This window comes from Panthera pardus, unplaced genomic scaffold, assembly GCF_024362965.1.
Source record: "Panthera pardus isolate Hobbes unplaced genomic scaffold, ASM2436296v1 HiC_scaffold_10, whole genome shotgun sequence".
Taxonomy (NCBI): domain Eukaryota; kingdom Metazoa; phylum Chordata; class Mammalia; order Carnivora; family Felidae; genus Panthera; species Panthera pardus.
In genome coordinates, this window is record NW_026526655.1 from 9,476,750 (window position 1) to 9,496,748 (window position 19,999).

General features: G+C 38.6%; 1 protein-coding gene across 18 annotated transcripts in view; it reads left to right on the top strand.

Moving 5' to 3' along the window:
* TRIP12 (thyroid hormone receptor interactor 12) overlaps positions 1 to 19,999 on the top strand; it is a 139,012-nt gene that overhangs the window by 46,315 nt on the left and 72,698 nt on the right. For 11 of the 18 annotated variants that reach the window (XM_019445666.2, XM_019445663.2, XM_053904013.1 and 8 more), the window contains exons 3-4: positions 8,944 to 9,069; positions 9,912 to 10,714. In XM_019445666.2, the coding sequence (XP_019301211.1) occupies positions 8,944 to 9,069; positions 9,912 to 10,714 (929 nt within the window). The remainder of the gene's footprint in view (positions 1 to 8,943; positions 9,070 to 9,911; positions 10,715 to 19,999) is intronic. The other 7 variants (XM_053904055.1, XM_053904074.1, XM_053904077.1 and 4 more) reach the window with 2 other exon arrangements.

Consider the following 19,999-nt stretch of genomic DNA (forward strand, 5'->3'; position numbering starts at 1 on the left):
TGTAGACTCTAGCCTTCTCTAGGTTTGATTGATTAGCAATTGTGTTCAATCTGGAGGTGTGTGTGCATTATTTCAATCAAGCCTCTTTTGGCTTTAAGGAGTCCTGTCCTGCCTTAATGTACTTGTAAGCCCAACTCAGTGTAAGATCGTTCTCATTCGTTTGTAGAACACCATGCTAGTAAGCCCCATGCTGGCTGGTAGTTATCAAACTGAGAGTAGAATAGCCTTTGTTATAAGCTGTTCCAACTCAGTGGGGGAAATGGGTGTGCAGGTGATTATTAGAGTCAGGTGAGAAACATTTCTAGGGATGACCTCATTGATTTGGCCTCTGAAGGCTGAATTGAAGAAGCAGTTGCAAAGCAGGTGTTACATGTCAGCTATATTTGTCTCTCTCTACTTGACACGTGGTGTCATTAGTTACAGGGCGTGGATTGTATTTGTAATTTTTTATGTCACTTGTTACTTTGCTCTTAAGTGGTAGGTGTTCAACAAATACTGGTATGGGCTCCAAATAAGAAGGTTTACTTTCTTGGCATTTCTAGGCCCAGAGATAGGACTGCCTTTTATGGGAAAGGTCATGCGAAGGTGATTGACTGCAGTGAAGGAAGAACTGAAATAGGGCACGGTCGAAATGGGCTGTGTAACAGGGTGGCTGGAGCACCCTGCCGCGGGAGCACACAGCTCAGTAATCCGTAGAGGTGACAATCGAGCCGCCAGCGGACGTGCCATCTTGGGTCAGCTGCAGGCCCTGCTCGCAGGGTCTGGGCACTTGGTACTCGGGTAGCATTGCTCTGACAAGAGAGCACGCTGAATTGCCCTCCGGCTCTCCAAGGCTTCCCCCAGAAGGGTTTCATTTCCACTCACGTTCCCTTGACAGAGCAAGTTATGCGGCTGCACATGACTTCCGAGTAGTTTGGCAAGTGCCCCCCCACCGTGTGTCCCGCTCAGAGGAGAAATGGGGTATTTGTAAACGGCACATTATAGCTGTCAGAGGCCCTTGAAACATTTTTCATTCTTCCTCCCATGTCTACAACAGACCCTTCGTTCCCCTGTATTCTACTTGGTGCAACATAGCCATGCGTCTGGTATGTTTTCTTCATTCTCCTACTCAACCAGTATGGATACCATTTTCCTATTCTTTTTTTTGCACGTACCTTTTGTCTTTTTTTTATCCTGACCTTCGCTGAGGCAGATGGAAGTTCAAGCTTTATCTTCTTTGGGAGGAGGAGAACATTAAAGAGAGACGGAGTTAATGTGGTGTGAAAATGACCTCATTGTTTCTTAGGACCAAATTGAAACCGCTTTTATAAACATGTATACTAGAGTTAGCCAGGTAACTTGCTAACTTGCTTCTTTTAATAATGGTGAATCTTACTGCTGTAATTAGATACTCTTGAGTTTTAGCCACAGAACCATATTTGCATATACCTTTTCACTTCTAGTGATGCTTTGGTAATGCTGAGAAGGCCTGTCTGTCCCATCATGCCTTTGGACAACCTTTGGAGGCAAGGTTTACAGGATTGTGGTGGTGTGTTTTGTTTTGTTTAAGTTTATTTGTTTATTTTGAGAAACACAGAGAAAGAGCACAAGTGGGGTAGGGGCGGGGGGGGGGCAGGGGGACAGGATCCGAAGTGGGCTCTGTGACTGACAGCAGAAAGCCCAACGCGGGACTCGAACTTATGAACCATGAGTTCATGACCTGAGCCAAAATCAGATGCTTAACTGAGCCACCCAGGCACCCTTACAAGGTTGTGTTAAACAGTGGCATGGTTGCCTTGGTCTGAGGAGGAACAGAAGCTACTTTATTGTAGTTGGAAGTTAGGCACAGTGGAGTGTGTGTGTCTGTGTGTGTGTGTGTGTGTGTGTGTGTGTGTTTGAGAGAGAGGGAGACCGAGCGTGAGAAGGGCAGGGGCAGAGACAGAGGGAGACACAGAATCTGAAGTAGGCTCCAGGCTCTGAGCTGTCAGCACAGAGCCCCATGTGGGGTTAAACTTAAGAATCGTGAGATCATGACCTGAGCCAAAGTTGGACGCTTAACCAATTGAGCCACCCAGGTTCCCCCAACACGTTGGATTCTTAATAGTTACCCGTGTTAAGTTCTTTCTTGGACCAGCAGAGTAATATCTCATGTGTTTTGCTAACTTTCTTTGCAGTATAGGTATCTTGCTTTATTCACCAACTGTGAGATTTTGTTTAAAAGTCACATCATAAAAAAAAGGTCGTATCATAAGCATATTGGGAACCTGTAAGATGTCAGCTGCTGTAGATGATTTCTTATCCTTACTGAGGCTTTGCTCTGATGCTTCTGTCCCTCAATATGAGGGAATCTGATGTTCACACCAGTTTTCACACATGTTTTCTCCATATCGGAATGCATTCCTAGAAGAGTGTTAGTGTGAATGAAAAAATGAATATATACAAAAGCTTCTTCAATAGTTGAACAGCAAGTTTAGCATCACCTATGGAAGGCAGTTTTTTGGTAATAGGGAAAGCAAAAGAAAGCAGGAGGTCTCCTTTTTTGACATCTTTTCTTCCATTTTTCTCACATATCATCTGTAAAACCTTAAGCCATTTAATCTGACATGTATACAATTAGGGACAGAGGTACCAGCTCTGAAGCTGAAGGAAAAAACTTCATAGCTATGGATATAGGCCTTTTACTTTTCCCCCTGAGTCCCTAGGAACAGCTGCCAGGTTTCAGATTGAGAGAGTCAGAATGCCTGGGCTCATTTGTACCTTTCCTTGCCTAGGGACTGGGTGATTTTGTGCAAGCCTCATTTCCTACATCTTTAAAATGGAAATAGACCTGCCTTGAGTGTCATCTGAGAATTAAGTTGGATAAAAAAATTAATGTTTATCACATAGTCATACCTTTAAATGTATGTGTTCTGGGTGGTCTTAATAAGTTTTACTCAGTTATAAAAGCCAGTCTAGCTATGAGATACTCAATACTGCATCACTTATCTATCACTGATGACTAATTTACTTTGGATTATCTTCGTTTTTATACTCCTTACCCAACTACTTTGTAAAATGGTGGTGGTGGGGGGGAACGGTGCAAGTGTAATGAGCTGTATGTTCCCTTTTGTGGGCTGTCTTTTTCCACAGTTTTAATTACATGCAGTCCTTCTGCCTTGTTCTTGTTACACAGTAAGTAAGTACTTCTGTTTACTCACCTGTCCTTAGTATACCCTGGGTAGTTGAACATACAGAAATTTTGCTTTTGCCTCACTGTTTCCAACTCTGTCAGTCTCCTAGTGCCAGCCTTACTAAGGACAAAATCTAGATCCTTTGACAAGGCATTTAAACCCTGGCCTGTCCTTTCAACCTTGTTTCCTAATGTAGCTCTGTGCTCCGGGAAATTCATATCATTTGCCAGGTGCCATGTGGGTTTCGTGTTTTCCTGCCTCTGCCTTTCCCTATACTCTGCGCTTGACTCGAACATTCTTTCTCTTCAGCTTTTCATTCTTCGGGGTGTGGTTTAAATGCCATGTAGTCTATAAAGCCTATATTCTCCTAGAAGTAATTTTTCCCTTTGTTGAGAACTTAATAGCATCTGGTAGATCACTTTGTTTTATGAGGCACTGACCTCTTTGAGGACAGGAACTAGACTGTGTGTTATCCATATTTATATGCCTTGTCATGACTTGCATATATTTGAGTTGGCAAACCTGACAATCTGTTGAAATGAGTAGTTTGTTCCAGTAGTTCTCAACTCCGTCCTGTCCCATCTAGTGCTCCCTCCCACTCTGTAATGTGTATCACATAACGTAAACCTCTTTATTATGATTCCCCTTTTGTTTATCAGTTGTTTTCCTTCTACTTGTTTATTTTTACGTTACGTTTTATATATTTAGAAACATTTTATGTTGCTAAACTGTTTAGACGGATATTTTGTGTTTCTTAATTCATTTCAAGATAATAAATAAGATCTCCGTAGGTAAATGCTTGGGTGCCTTGACACAAGATGGCACTGTTTCCAGACGCTCGCATCTGCGTCTGAGTTTATTGAATGTGACGGCTACAGGAACATGCTTAAATGCCACAAGCAGCATTTTCTTTGTAGACTTCTTCAGAATGATACGTGACCCATGGCAGAGCTGCCAAAAGGTAATCTGTTGATTCCCATGGATGACTGGAGAAACGGTATATAAAAACCATGCAAAACGAATAGAAGCCGAGAAGTTATGAGCATCTGTTTCACCTATATCCTGGCCAGATTTCAAGTTTTCTCCTAAGGGTTTCATATATTACCAAGGCTACTTGCGGTCTGGGTCATGGGACAGCCTTTCATGGGGTCCTGCTGTTCTGTATACTTGCGTGGCTGGCATCTTTTACCTCTAGGTCCACACTCGCTAAATGGCAGTAACACCCTGTTCCCTAACATGTTTTCAAAATGTTCCCTAGAGGGGAGAGCCAGTGATGTTTAAAACATTGTTTTATGAGATAAATAAGGAGTTCTTTACCGTAAATTACAGAATCCATTAGGCTGGCATTTTTGCCATAACTAAACATGGGAACACTGGTCAGACTAATCAGCTTCCATTTTGTGATCAGAATAGAAAAACAGTGCATTTTGCTGAGAACATTAGTGAGCTTTTTGTTTAAAATGCTTTAACTGAACTTTCCAGCCTGATGATTGCAAATCAGTGACTTATTTAAAACGTGCATTTAATTTATGAACATTATAAACAAAGCATTTAATTTTCAGAAGACAAAATTATGATGTTAATTGTGTATATAAAATCTAAAGGCATAAAAATGCATGTGTGTCTGTATACACATAAAAAACATTTGGAGATTTAATGAAGCCCCGAATAATTTGTTTGGTAGTATGTACATGTATTTGAATTGTGAATATGTCTGGCACAAAAAGTAATTTCAGACAAAATTTAAGACGTGATGTATTAACTACTCGTAACTAGTCACTCATTTTATCTACCATTAAGAGAAGAAGAGCTCTTTGATACAAGATTTTGCCCTTTCTTAGATGCCCTCTGGATTAGAGATGGTTTTTAACCCTTTGGACTACCAACTATTTTAATAAATAGCAGTAAAAGTAAATTAAAGTATCTAGAAAGGGGCAGTCACTATGATTTTCCTAAAAGGCAACAAGAGGCGTTTGACTCTTGGAAGCACATAACCCAGAGTTGATTGGTCTGTTCTCTTGTCAGCTGGGTTTGTTTAATGTGATCTGGCCCTTATACACTTGCTAAATAGGGAAATGATGTCAATACAATGTGGAAGCACTGTTGGCTCATAGGCAGTATTTCCTCCAGTGGTAACATCGGACTGAAATGGGATAGCCTTTCAATTAAAGTGGAAGATTTGGTTATTTATGAAGATCTTATGAAAAAGCTTAAAAATCTTACAGAAATGATTTAAAGAATTCATTTGCAGGAGGTGCTATTTCAGTGACTTCTAGAACCACCACACTTTGCCTGGTTAAACACACTAAGGAAGCTCAAAACCATTTACTCCTGTATTTATAAAGGAAGAAAATGAGAAAAAGGAAAGTCTCCCCTGGAATTGTATTTTTTTAATTTTGTTGAAGCTGGTCTTAAGAGAAAATGTCTAAAAATTCACACTCGAAAGGAGAAAGCGCAAATATAAGATCCCAAAGAGTGGACCAACTGTGATTATTTGGTGCAAATGTTAGGGGAGATTTAATCTTTAAAGTTGGTGATGTTTTTGTCAGGAATGTGATCATAAAATAACATAGGTTTGAGTGCACTATGCCTAATCTTATTTTCACCATTAGCCCAATTATTTTTAGATTTTGCAGAAAGTGAGCTTTTTCCTCAGGAATATCCATAGGATGATATAAAAGCTCCTGAACATACACACCCACCCATTTATCTGCCTATCCTTGGGTTGTATTTTACTAAATGGGCTCATTCTGGTGCTATCACAAAGATTTTGTCATGAATTTTACTGTGTTATTCTTGCAAATTTGATTTATCGTGGATATAAATTTTACTGGGTCTTAGATTATGCTTTTTAATAAAGATTAATGTTGAGCACTAAGGTCTGATGAATCAGGGAGTTGTTGAAATGAGCTAAAAGGCATCAAGGCTTGTTAGGTGCTGAATACTGTGATATTCTGATTGGGTATGCTAGATTAGGTGTTATTATTTTATGGAGATTTACTTTACAGTATTCTGAGCTTTAATAATTTATAAATGGGCATAATAAAGCAGAGCCCTACTTTGGGAGGCCCCATATTGTCTCTTTATGGTACCATCTGTTTGCTTACTCTCTTGTGGTAAGCCAAGGACTGGCATGCTATGTATGACCCACGGGACAAATCCAGCTTCCTGCCTGTTTTTGTAAATAAAAATTTGATTGGAACATAGCCCTGCCCATTTATTTACATATTGCCCACAAAGCCATAAGTACTATCCTTTACAGAAAATGTATTAAGTCCCTCTTAAACAATAGGCAGAAGAACAGTAACGATCAGTATTTTGTATCTTAAAATATTTTTAACCAGGCCTCAGTGAGACTATTGCGCTTAAAGTAATTTTAGGAAAGGTGCAGTCAGATCATTGTGGGCGTTGTTGTATTTAAGCTAGTTTTGTGAGTTTCACTTTCTAAGATGGGTGGATTTTTTTTTTCCTTTTGTAATCTAATGTTGAGCATTGAACTGATAAATTCTTTAGTTCCTTGAAGGTGTGAGTAAGGACAATAGAAATTCAGGAGTTGATTTAAGTCGCTGTAAAGTTAGATGTATTTAAGATCAGGGAACAATTTATCTACTGTACAAAGAGGAGGACAGCTACTTCTACACCACTGTAGGCATTGGGTTAATGTTGGTCAAAATCTGTTGACAAAGAGAATGAATTCCCTTCCTTCTTTTGAGACTTAACTAGGAATATGTTAATGATTTACATTTTTTAAGATTGCCATTTGAATATTTAATTGAACGTTATCACAAAGTAGTCTAACTTTAGACTTTAAAGTTTTCTTTTAAAATGATTTTAAAATTATAATCAAGGAACATAGCAAGGGGTATTTTAAATTTTATAATGAAGTAGAAATTGTGATTTAGTTAAAAAATTAATCCTTAGCAAACTTTACTAAAATAAGAATGTAGAGAACTTGAATGACATAATTTATAAGTATTGTTCCATGGATATTAAATTGTACACCCTGAAAACAGAACATACCTTTTAAAAAGTAATTATGGGATGATTTGAAAATTTACTCATTTCATTTCTTTCTTTCCTTTTTTTTTTTTTTTTTTTTTAATATACAACTCTCAGATCTGTTAGTAGAAATGTAACAAAACCAAAAGCAGTTCCCAGAAATTAAATCTCTATATTAGGAAACCCATGGGTTAAAACAAAATTTCACTCTGCATTGGAAGACTATTTAGGAAAAATGCACAAACTAAATCACAGTGGATAAATCTTACAAGGTTCAGCTTGGCTACACAGAAAAAATATTAAGTAGCTTGAAAAATACTTGTATTCATTACTACAGTCACTTGAAAAGACTAAGCCCACAAGACGAAGACACTTGAAAAGACTAGCTTAGAGTTTTTTAGTAGTTGACCTATTCTAGTAAGTCTTTGGAAAGTTCTAGTCTATCATTTATTAGAATCTTAAAAATGAAAGTGGTATTATGGATCCAAAAATATTTCTTTTTTATTGAGAAGCTAATTTCATATCTTCTTTCAAGAATCCAGTATTGAACTCTTCTGGAAAAATGGAAGAAAAAAAATAAGAGACGAGAAACCTTAGAGCATCTTTTTGAAGAAATGGTGGAACTTGTATGATATGTTAAGAACTCTGTGGCATTCTTACAGATTCAATTAGAATCATCATGTGAGGTTTCAGTGACTGATTTATAAGTTCCTTTGAGATGATGTTAGAATTAAAACCTTTGAAAGATTTTTTTTTTTTTTTTTTTAACAGTAAACAGCTTTGGTATTAATGAGACTTTGTTATTCTCATTAGAATATGCTCTTTTATGTTCCTTACATGAAGGATGGATGTTGTCTGTGAATTACAATAGTTGCATCTGTTACGTTAATACCCCTCACCTCTGTAACACCAGCTTTTCTGGGTATATATTAATGCATGCTCTCTTTTTATTGCTTATGTAAATCTAATGTAATCATTGCCTGAGGTTAAAAAAAAAACCTAACCGCTGAAAAACAGTTTATTCATGTCCTGCAAACTTGCTCTTAGAACAATGCTGGCACAAGAATATGTCTTATTATAAATATAACCTAACCATATATCAATGATGGAATCTTTTGAACGTGTTTGGAATATTTTGTGGTCAATTCTTTATCTCTTTCTCTAGGACTTGGTTTCTGTTGTACTTTTTTTTTATTGATTAGTACATTACATTCTTAGCAAATATCACTCTATTGATTTCATGTAAGTTTATTTACTGTTGAGTGCTTCTGATGATTTTCTGTGTAAAATCTGTTTGCGAATTGATTTCATCTGTCTCTGCATTTACTGTGCTAACCTGAATTCTACAAATTGGGAATCGGCAGCATTGTAGGGATGGGTCACAGACTGCCTCTTCCCCAAAGCTTTTAAGCTGTTATACTCACATTATCTAGTAAAAGTAGGGTTTAGATCTAAAGTCTGGATTTGTGCTTTGCAAAAATTTAGCATATGTGAATTTGCAGTAAAACTGTTGAAAAATTCTTTGTTGCTTAAGTAACTCTAATATTGCTACTCAGTCATGAAAAGTGGTAATAAGATTGATTTAACTCTTGGGTATTGAGTCGGTTCTAAGGCAAGTTTTTTTGCAAGGGTATTTGGTAGAGCAATAACTTAGTTTTGGAAATATTTGGGAAAAGGGTAGTCAATAATGAAGAATTGGGAGGCTTTTTAAAAAAATGAAAACATATTTCACTTTCAGTGCTGTATTTGCATCTCAGTGTCCTGATAGATTTCTGTTTTGATTTTCTGCTGACAGGTCACATTTAGGGCAGGCAAAACATAAGGGATATAGCCCTCCTGAGAGTAGAAAATCTAATTCTAAGGCACCCAAAGTGCAGTCTAATACTACTTCTGAACTGTCAAGGGGACACCTTTCTAAAAGGTAAATCTTCACATTGCTTGTACATTTTCAAGGCAGAATTATTTGCATTTAAATCATTGCATAATATTAAAATTTAGCAGGTTATCCCAAAATGTTGTGATAGGTATTTTCATTGTTCCCTGAATGTAACTTTGAGGGTTAATAGTTGATTATCTTTGCAGTGATGTCAGTGCAGCGGACTCTAGACAATGCAGTTTTGCCCTTGCTTAGAGAACCTGTTTGTTTAACAAACTTTTATAGGCATCCGAAATGCCATTTTACCTTTTTTTCCTGAAACCCTTAGGTTTTTTATTGTTTTTTGTTGGCAGAGCCAAAGGTCATTGATTTCTTAAGATCTAATTGGTAGGAGTCTTTTAGAAAGGAGTAACACAATACTATAAAACTTTCTTGCCTTCATTTGCATACAAAAATGCATACATTAATGGTTATTTAAAGCTTTGACAAAGAAGTTGTATTTACAAATAGAGCGTCAGTATTCTAGCTTCAACTGGTTCTAAGCATTCTTTTTCTTGTAAATTTAATTCATGTTTTGTGATTGGGGGGGGGGGGGGTTAGTGTCAGTAATCTTTGGGCTGAAGAAATGCCCTGATCTACAAATATTTGATCATGTCATCAAATATTTAGCCATTTAAAGTTACACCTATTCCCCCCCCCCCAATGCCCCCAGTTTTGAACCATTTGAAAACCTGTATTTATTAAGCCCTGGACTCAATCAGGAAAACTTTTGCACCTTTTTTATTTTTAAAGCATTTATTGCATAGATTTGAGAAGTTAATAAGTATTATACGACAGGTTTAATGATGGCCGGCTGATACTAACTGTCTCCTTATCTACCCTGTCAGAAGCTGCAGTTCATCATCTGCTGTCATAGTTCCACAACCAGAGGATCCAGACAGAGCCAATCCTTCAGAAAGGCAAAAAACGGGGCAGGTGCCTAAGAAAGACAATTCTCGAGGAGTGAAACGCAGTGCTAGTCCAGACTACAACAGGACCAACTCTCCCAGCTCTGCCAAAAAACCGAAAGCACTTCAGCGTACTGAATCCCCCTCAGAAACGAATAAGCCACATAGTAAGTCAAAGAAGAGACATTTAGACCAGGAGCAACAACTGAAATCTGCACACTCGCCATCGACAAGTAAGGCTCACACCAGAAAGAGTGGGGCCGCTGGCAGTTCACGGAGTCAGAAAAGAAAGAGGACAGAGAGTTCTTGTATAAAGAGTGGTTCTGTGTCTGAGTCCACTGGTGCCGAAGAGCGATCTGCAAAACCCACCAAGCTGGCTTCAAAATCCGCCGCCTCGGCCAAGGCTGGGTGCAGCTCCATCACTGATTCTTCCTCTGCCGCCTCTACTTCCTCCTCCTCTTCCGCTGTTGCCTCGGCCTCCTCCGCCGTGCCACCAGGGGCCAGGGTGAAACAAGGAAAAGACCAGAACAAGGCCAGGCGTTCCCGTTCGGCATCCAGTCCCAGTCCCAGAAGAAGTAGCAGGGAAAAGGAACAGAGTAAAACTGGTGGCTCTTCAAAATTCGATTGGGCTGCTCGTTTCAGCCCTAAAGTTAGCCTTCCTAAAACCAAACTGTCTCTTCCAGGGTCTTCTAAGTCAGAGACATCAAAACCTGGCCCTTCTGGATTACAGGCCAAATTGGCAAGTAAGTGGATGGCGACATCTCTTTTTAAAATGAAATGTTTCTTGGTTTGTCAGAAGTGATTATGCTTTCAAGGTAGTCAGATTGTTTTGCTTTTTTTCCGGCCTGAGGCAGTCTCAGGTTTATTACCGGATCTATTTGTAACAGTGCATAGTAATTGATGCTGCCTTTAGTTTGAAGGAAACCGGTAAGAAATGCTGCCTTCTTATTATTACTAAGTGGTCACATTTTAGTGCCTGTGTCTTTCTCCTTATAGTTCTTAAGTTATTTCCTGTTATCAGGGCAGGACATCAAGTTGGATTTTCTATAAGCACACCAGAAAGTTATTTCAGTTATGAGTCGCTTTGGACCATGATCAAAAATCACATGGTGGGTTGTGTTTTGGGGATGATACATTCTTGATGTATGGAAATACTGAGTGAGCTAAGTTTTCAAAATAAATGTATCCTCATATAAATTAAGCCTTATTCACATGTCCTGTTTTGTGGCCTTGAAGGAGTCTGGTCGAAAGATGAATACCTCTTATGTTCCCTACACTGGCTTTGTTTTGTCCCACATAAATGGGAAAGAGTGTTGCCCTCTTGAACCGCGGAAGAGAGCTAACATTCGGGAATAATACATTTCAAGCAGAGAAACAAACTAGATGGGAGATAGGGATCTTGAGGCACTTTTCTCTTTCTCTTTTTGTCAAAAGGCTTCTTCAGGGAAGCCAAATGTTCGTGTCATTAGAATGATTAGGACTGGTGGCGGCCCTCTTCAGTTACATGATTGCTGTCACACTGAAGGGTGTTCTTTTCTTTTTCCTATTTTGAGAAATCTAAAACACACAAAAGAATAATATAGCCCTTATGTATAGTTTTTTTTAAGCATTTAATTTTTGTAGTATTTATCCAGGAAGCTTGCTTTTGACCGTCTTTTTTTTCCTTTTTTTTCCTTTTTTTTTTTTCCTTGCCCTCATAGAACATTTTAGATTTATATTTTGATAGGGCTAGAACCTTTTCTTGGTTCTTGACAATTCTATATAGTGTGCTAGTATTCTTGTCAAAGTTTAGCTAATATTGAATCAGCCTAACCTAATATTGAATCACAGCCAATTGTCAGCACTGTTTCCTTTAACCCTACTATCTGTACTTTCACTTGATTCAATATTAGCTAAACTGTGATAGGAATACTAGTAGGCACCACATAAAATCTTGTCTTTAATCTGTACCATAGGGTTATTGTGAAAATAACATCTTTTACGTTGCAGCATTTTGTTCAGTTTGGCATTTAATTTTAATTTTTTAGAGTTTATTTATTTTGAGAGAGAGTGCATGCGGGGGTGTGGGGGAGAGTCAGAGTAGAAGGAGAGAATCCCAAGCAGGCTCTGCTCTGCCAGCTCAGAGTCTGGCATGGGGCTCAATCCCACAAACTGAGATCACGACCTAAGCCAAAAATCAAGAGTTAGATGCCCAACCGACTGAGCCATCCGGGCACCCCCAATTTAGTATTTTAAATACACCTTCCATCTGTCTAAAATCTTTTCAATTTCAAGGTACAGATACTGGATTAAGATTAAGATTGGTATCTTGAGGGGCACCTGGGTGGTTCAGTCGGTTAAGCATCTGACTTCAGCTCAGGTCATGATCTCACAGTTTGTGGGTTGGAGCCCCACATTGAGCTCTGTGTTGAGAGCACGGAGCCTGCTTGGGATTCTCACTCTCCCCTTCTCTCTCTGCCCCTCCCCCCCCCAAATAAACCTTAAAAAAAAAAAAAAAAGATTGGTATCTTCAAGTCAAAAGGGAATTAAAAGCCAGGTAAAAAAGGGCACAGCCAACTGTCCCGTTGGATCTGCCAAGGTTTTCTAGGCACTTGGAGTTAGCTTATCCCTTTTATACCTCTTCTTCTCTGTTTTTAAGGAAGTAGAGAAGTGTGTGTGTGTGCGCGCGTGCGCACGCGTGCGCATACATATGTACACATGTACATATGTACGTACCCATTGTAGTAGCTGCGTGACCTCCACAGCCATCAGGCCAGGTTGAGTTCGTGGCATGTTCAGTGGAATTTACTTCTCCACTTCTGCTTTCTTCCAGTTGGCTTTACTTGAAGAGCTTACCACTTTCAGCTCTTTTTTCTGGGGAGTCCAGTGCAGGGTTGAGTTCAGATTGTTCTCGAGTGTCATGTCCTCAACTCTTCTTGGTCCCTCGTTTTCTTTTCTTCAGTCTGTTAACAGGAGTTTTGAAAGAAAACCCAGCCCCCGGTGGGTTGTCCGTGGTTTCTCTAAGTGAGAAAGCACTGAATGTCCTGTTGCCACCTACCCCTCTGCTGTAATAAAACAGTCTATGAAACTCACTCTGCACGTGGTCACAAACGGAGTAGTTTAAAACTCACCTTGGATTATCTTCCTCAGTGTCACAAAATCTCTATGTGTTGTATGGTCACAAATACCACTTTCCCATTTTCACTACCACTACCCTGGTTCTGAGCCCTATGCTGTTGAAACAAGAGAAGGTGCAATTCCTTAGCATCTGATAAGTACGAGGTATTTTACATAGGCCATCCACTTACTTTTTTTTAAAAAACGGTGCTTAAGGATAGTTATTAAGGACATGTATTTCATGAGGTGAGAACTTGCACGGGTAACGTGTCTCACAGATGGCAGAGCAGCGATCGGAAGATGCAGGATACGCGCGACTTGAAGCCACTGCTTCTCTTTGCCGCTTCCTCTGCAACCTTGTGAGCTCTGTCTTGTGCTGATACGCCGTGTTTTGGGTCGTTAAGAGACGTTAAGGTCCCAGAGGAGACGAAATCCAATTCGATCCTTCTTTACTGGTATTGATTCATCTTTAGAGGTGAATGTTGTGTGAACCCAAGGATTTATATCCTACCATTCACTACAGATTTGTTTATTTTCAAATAGGTGAAAATCATTTCAGAACAAAATAGTAGGGAATATTTACGTGTAATGTTCTTCCAAGTGCCTGATAACTTGTAAATAGTTTACACGGATCATGTCGTTTACTCCTCATCAGCCCCGTGTGGCAGATACTATTCTTACAGGTAAGGAGACTCAGGGACAGTGGTCAGGTTGCCTGCCCAAGGTCACAGAACTTAGAAGTGATAGAGCCAAGAGTGAAACCCAGGCCATCTGGTTCCAGAAATCAGTCATGACACTAGAAGCATAGGATTGAGTAGATTGGGTGAGCTAAATCTAGGAAGGCTTCTTGAAGTCAGACAGGGCAGGGTGGATTTTAGGCATGATTACGTGTGTCACTTCGGGAAAGAGTTTGTAAAGTAAGAAGCAATACCGCGATAGAATTGACAGTACTTGGTAATTTTACTTAAGAACATAGGGGCAAAGTAAGGTAGTTTTTGGGGATCTCTTGAGTTTCAAGAAATGGCATTTTGGGGATAGTGAACTCTTATTATACAGGTAAAAACCCTGGGTTTGAATTCTAGTTCTGCTCTTTTATCAGCTGGCAACTGTGGGAAAGCTTGTCATCTTTTCCTTATAAATGGGCATAATCGTTTATTTGAGGAATAAATGAGCAGACTTAGCATAGTGCTTATTAGTATATGAGATGCGTGATAGAATTTAGAGTGTACACTAGAAGTTGAGTGTCTTAAGACAGAAAACATATTCGGCAACCTTTTGAGAATGAAGGACTGATAAATCCTAGCCTTTGATCAGTTTGAAGTATAGCTATTTTTAAATTTGGAAGGTCTTGATTTAGATATATTACTTCTTCATAGTTTTGTGTGTTTGGGCCAATCATTTGGCTATAGTTACAATAGCAGCCTAGTCCCTGATGTTATATGTAAAACAATATTCTTGTGAAGCATCAATAAAAGAATGTAAAAATAACTGTAAAGTTAACGTGCCATGCAAACATATAAAATGGTGACTTGAGAGTTACTGCCATATATTTGAAGGGCTCTTTATGCATGAGGAATCCCCCCGCCCCACCCTGCACGTCAACCCGGGGACAAGATTAGATTCAGTGGATAGAGGTTGAGAGGCAGATTTCTGATTAGTGTATCTCGGGGAACCAGAATCTGCAAGTTACCCGAAAAATGGAGTAGACCACTTTGTGAGATAGAAAGCATTCCAAGTTGGGTAGTTATTTGTTTTCTTCAACTTGTTAGCGTTCAGTGAACCTGTTAATTAGAATATGGTATGTTTTCTTAGGTAAAGGCTCACTGATCTGATTGGTCAGTAAAACTTCATGGATCAGTACTTACGTGATACTTTGTGAAAACTCATTTCCCACAGCCAAATACTACTCCAAATACTACTCCGGGAGATGGAGCATACGCGTTAACACATTGAAGGCTGTGAGAAACCTCATGGTAACTTCTGCTTAACCTCGTAGTTTACAGATTTGCCTGACCACAGGTCATTACCTCGGGAGACAGCAGTAGTCCAAGGAGCACCTTTGGGAAATGATACAATACATTTAGTTGGGACACTTAAGCAAGAAGACCTTTCCCAATGTGCTGTTTCGGCAACTGTTCACAGACTGATGGGCAGGTTCCTGCTGAGGAATTAGAGTTGGCAGGAGAACTAGTGAAACAGCTACTTTTGTGATGGGCTTCCCAAAGCCTTGTGGCTTGCCAGCTGCAACTGATCAAAATAGCTCAGTGGCAAAGGTCACACACTGTATCAGTTGGTTGAAGTCTTGAGAATGCCCCAGAAAGGATAGATAGTGTTACGTGACAATTTTTAATACGCATTAGGAAATTATTCTTGCTCTGTGTTGTTAAACGTAAGCAAACAGACCTTCTCAAAATTTATGTAGCGTAAATGTATAACCAGTGGGGCAATGTAATGACTCAAATGATTTTGGAAACTATTTTATGTCTTAATGTATCTCCAAATGTTTTTACAATTATTAATGGCTTCAAGATCTGTTTTGCTAATTTGCCTTTTTAAGCTAAATTTGAAATAATAGGACTGTTTCAAAGTACGTGCTGAGTGTAGTAGGTGATGGATGGCATAGAAACGTAAGAAAGTTTGTGATCAAAATCTGGGCTGTTACAGAACTTCTTTATGGAAAAACGTAAAGATATTTCTAGTCTGATATGTCTGTTTGCAGATCTGGTTTCCTCTCATTAGTTGAGTGGACACCATGTGCACATTATTAATAACATAGCGGCAGTTATCAGCTTACTTCCAGCTTGAGTTTTCTACTCTTCTGGTGCCTTGCATGCAGCCTGTGGCCATTATTAGAACTAGACAAGAACCAGGCGGATGCAGAATTCTGGGAAGGTAATTCGGTCTAGATCAGGACTCTACCGTCAGCCCGAGACTGAGACATGGTGCTTTGCACCTCCAGCCTGGAAGGAAGAAATAAGAATGAGTTGAGAAGGAGAGAATTTAAGAGTTACACTCTTGGTTTCACCTAGAGTCTTATAGGGTCATACATGCTGAGCTTATATAATTAAATTATTTTTCCACCTCCTGAGGTGTTGGCTGAGGAGCTTAAAGGGAAAAGAATGAAGTGGTGACAGTTTTCTATATGGTGTAAGACAGCTGTTGAACTAATTTAGCAACTTAACACTGTAATAATTCTAGTATGTAATTACTTTGAAAAATCACCGATGATTCCTAATAATTTTGAGGCTTTAAAAAAATTAAATTAGGAAAATTAGTTGCCAAATTTAAGAACATTGAATGGAAACAAGTATCATCAGCTTCTTTGTTGAGAAGGCTTTGTTTTATTTTACCCAGTGAATTTTAACCAACCATGGTATGTATTTTTGTATGCCACGTTAGAATAAGAATTATTTTGGTCAGATTACTTTTTCCTGAAGTTACATATAAATTGATTAGGAGAAAACAGTCTTCCCGCCACATTGCCCTTCCCAGTTGGATTATTTTGGTATCTGTTTCCATGTGTTTGGATTATGTACTCATGTTTATTTGTTGCTTTTCTCCCCCCTCCGATGTGTGCTCTGTTACACACCCTTTATGAAAGTTACCGCACCTCTGTACCCACCAAGCACATACTGCGTACACTTCCCATTTGCCCAGTCATGATCAGTGCCTGATGTTTGTATGGAGACAGAAGTGCCAGTTACAGTTGTGTCAGAAGGGTGCCTTTCTTAAATATTTTTGTTTTTCTGGATTTAAATAATTATTTTGTTGACGTTGTTTTCCTTTTCTGTGAACCCATTACTCCAAACTCTTTGCTAATTGTCTAAATCTTTTTCAAGCTGTCTACTTGTGTTTGTTACATTTTCCTAAAGAAATAAAGCCTCTGGATGGCTGTTCTTTTATGCCTGTGCACTGTTTTTATTTAGTCAGGGTATTTTCTTCAGTCTTTGGTTTCTTCAGTCTTTGGTTTAGTTTGCTGTTAATAGATCCCACATCGTCTTTCCTGGATTACTATTTTGTGTGATGGAACCTCACTTCCACTTGCTTTCTAAGAAAATGGGCGTACAAGATTTTTAAAGGCCTTTTATTTATTGATTTTTCAGATCTTGAATGTCTGAAAGTATATTAACCTTGATACTTGTTTGAATGAACATAGAGTTCTGAGTTAGAAATTATTTTTCTTAAGAATTTTGAAGAATTACATTATTTTTAAGCGTTTTTTACTGGAGACATTCTGATTCCTAATCTGTTGTATATGTAACCCATTTTTCTGGAAACTTGCATTGTCATGATAACTGCCTTCCCTTTGGGTTTTCATTTCTTGTTAGGGTACCCCGCAGCCCTGGTTTCCCTTGGGACTCTCACCTTAAAACCTGGATTAGAACCAAGCAAACCGAAATGGTTGTTCACTGTATCCTTGTTTCTTTCTCTTTCTAGATCTCCTGTTGTTTTGGATGATTATCCTCTTGGAAAGTTCTGGTCTTTTCATTCTTGATTTACTTTTTTGTTCTGCTTTCTGGTAGATTTCTTCAACTTCTTCCAACCTTTCTATTGAGTTTTTTTGTTTGCTCTCTATTTTCAAGAGATTATTTTGTTCTCATTTCCTTTTTGTTACGGACGCCTTTCTTTTTTTGAGGACATTAATGGTGAGTTTTCTTTGCACTATTCTCTTATGACGTTTTTTGGGGGAGGGAGGTTGGTTTGGTTTTGATTTTCATACCAGGAAATTTCCTCAGGCTTTGGCAATTCCTGGTTGTTTCCTCATACTCAAATGTATGGGGACCAAAAATCCAATTTGTAAGCTCTGAGCACAGAGATGAGATTTGACTGAAACTCATTCTCTAGTGATCTGGTTGGTTTAGTCATTACAAAACCTCCTCTATCATTATTTTTAGATCTTTTTCTTTGGTAAAATTCCACAGAGAAGATTCCTTTATGCTCCTGCCTGGAGTTAAAAGCTGACCTGACCGAGGTCTGGGGGCTGAGCAGGAAAAGAGGCCACCTGTCATCTAATATGTCTTGTTGATGCTTGATCTTCCTGCCCTCCTCTTATTTTGATATGGTGCACCTATATGCAACTCTGTACTTTGAGAATTCCTTTGTTTTATACTTTCTTAAGAATAGAGGTCTTGTGTTTTGCTGGGTCAGCAGAGGGACAGTTACCCAGCTGTACAAGTGGGGGAGGGGATCTGGGGATCTGACTGCTTTATAAGCAGCCTGTCAACCAATCCTCAGTTTTAATTCCAGAGCATATCCCAGAGGTACCTGGTACCATCAATTCCTGAACCTTTGTGAGATTTTGAGTGGCCCTCTCATTGGCAATTTATCTCAGTTTTCTGGAATTTCTCGTGCTAAAATTTCTGCTTTTCATCTTGTAAAATTGTATTGCGATAGTAATCTATTCTTCTCATCCTTGTGATTTTATGCCTCAGATTCTTTTTTTTTTTTTTTTTAAAGTTTATTTATTTATTTTGAGAGAGAGCAAGCAGGGTAGAGGGCAGAGAGAGAGAGAGAGAGAGAGAGGAGAAGAGGAGAGGAGAGGAGAGGAGAGGAGAGAATCCCAAGCAGGCTCCTCACTGTCAGCACAGAGCCTGATGGGGGCATGAATTCACGAGCTGTGAGATCATGACCTGGGCTGAAATTGAGTCGGATGCTTAACTGACTGAGCCACCCAGGTGCCCCTGCCTCAGACTCTTTTAATGCCATTTTAGTGGAGCTCTAGGAGAGGACAGAAGTGAATGCATGTGTATTCAGTCTGTCTTTAGCCGGAAGTCACATACTTTTTGATGTTTATGCACATACTTTTTCAAAAGTTGGAGCTTGCTCTGTGTGACAGTAGAATGCCCTAATATTATAAGCCAGGCTCCGTGCTGGACCTGCGACACACACTAAATTCTATCCTTGCGACAACAGAGTGAGGTAGCATCCATGTTTTTGGTATGAAGAAACCAAAGTGCTTTTATTTGCCTACACACTTATTAATAGATTTTTTCCTCTCAAAAAAACTATATCATTTTAATGGCTGTAAATGGATGTACTCTCATTTAGCTCATTCCCAATTTATATTGTTCTAAATTTTTAAATTGACTAGAGCTTTGTAATTTACATCATTATCTCCTTGTTAGGTTTCTGGTTATGTTCTTTTTAAATACTGATTTATTTTGAAATTGCCCCTAGAAATATATGAATTTACATTCCCACTAATAGGGTAAAATGCCAATTGTTCAAATCCTTATTAGCTAATACTGTGTTCTGCAGTTTTTATTACTATACTGGTGTTTATTTAACCATTCCCTATTATTGGACATTTAGCTCTTTTCCAGTGTCTCATTATTAAAAACAATGCTTAGATGAGTATCTTTGTATATGTCTAATGTTTTTAATTTGTATTGCCAACTCCATGCACGAAATTGCATTGACTAGGAAATAAAAACTTGGCTTAGAAAATCCCATTTGGGAATTAGCTTACTGTCATCTGCAAAACTTATCTTTTGTTGTTACTGAGTGATTTTAAAATAACCATCTATGATCCCTTTTAATAGGATAGGTTACTTTCCATTTTGTGAATTTATTTTGGTAAAGTAACCATTAATTAGTAGGGATGTATATACTTGAAAGTAGACACGCAACACTACCAAGTTCTACCAGGTTCTCACAATTCTGTTTTGGCTGAAGGAATCAAGATCTAGTTACTGAAAATTTTCCCACTGTTAGTTAATTCTCTTTATTTGGTTCACTTTTTCCAGTAGCAAAATGGCCCCATTGCAGGATTCTAAATTGAAGTCTCCATGTGGGATAATAGTCATGTTATTTGGTTTTTCTCTTTATGAAGAAAAAACAAGTCTTTCTGAAAACCTTTTGCAATAGATTCAACATGTGTAAATAAATGGGTACTTCATAGCTTTTTAAAATGTATAAACAAATTGGGGATT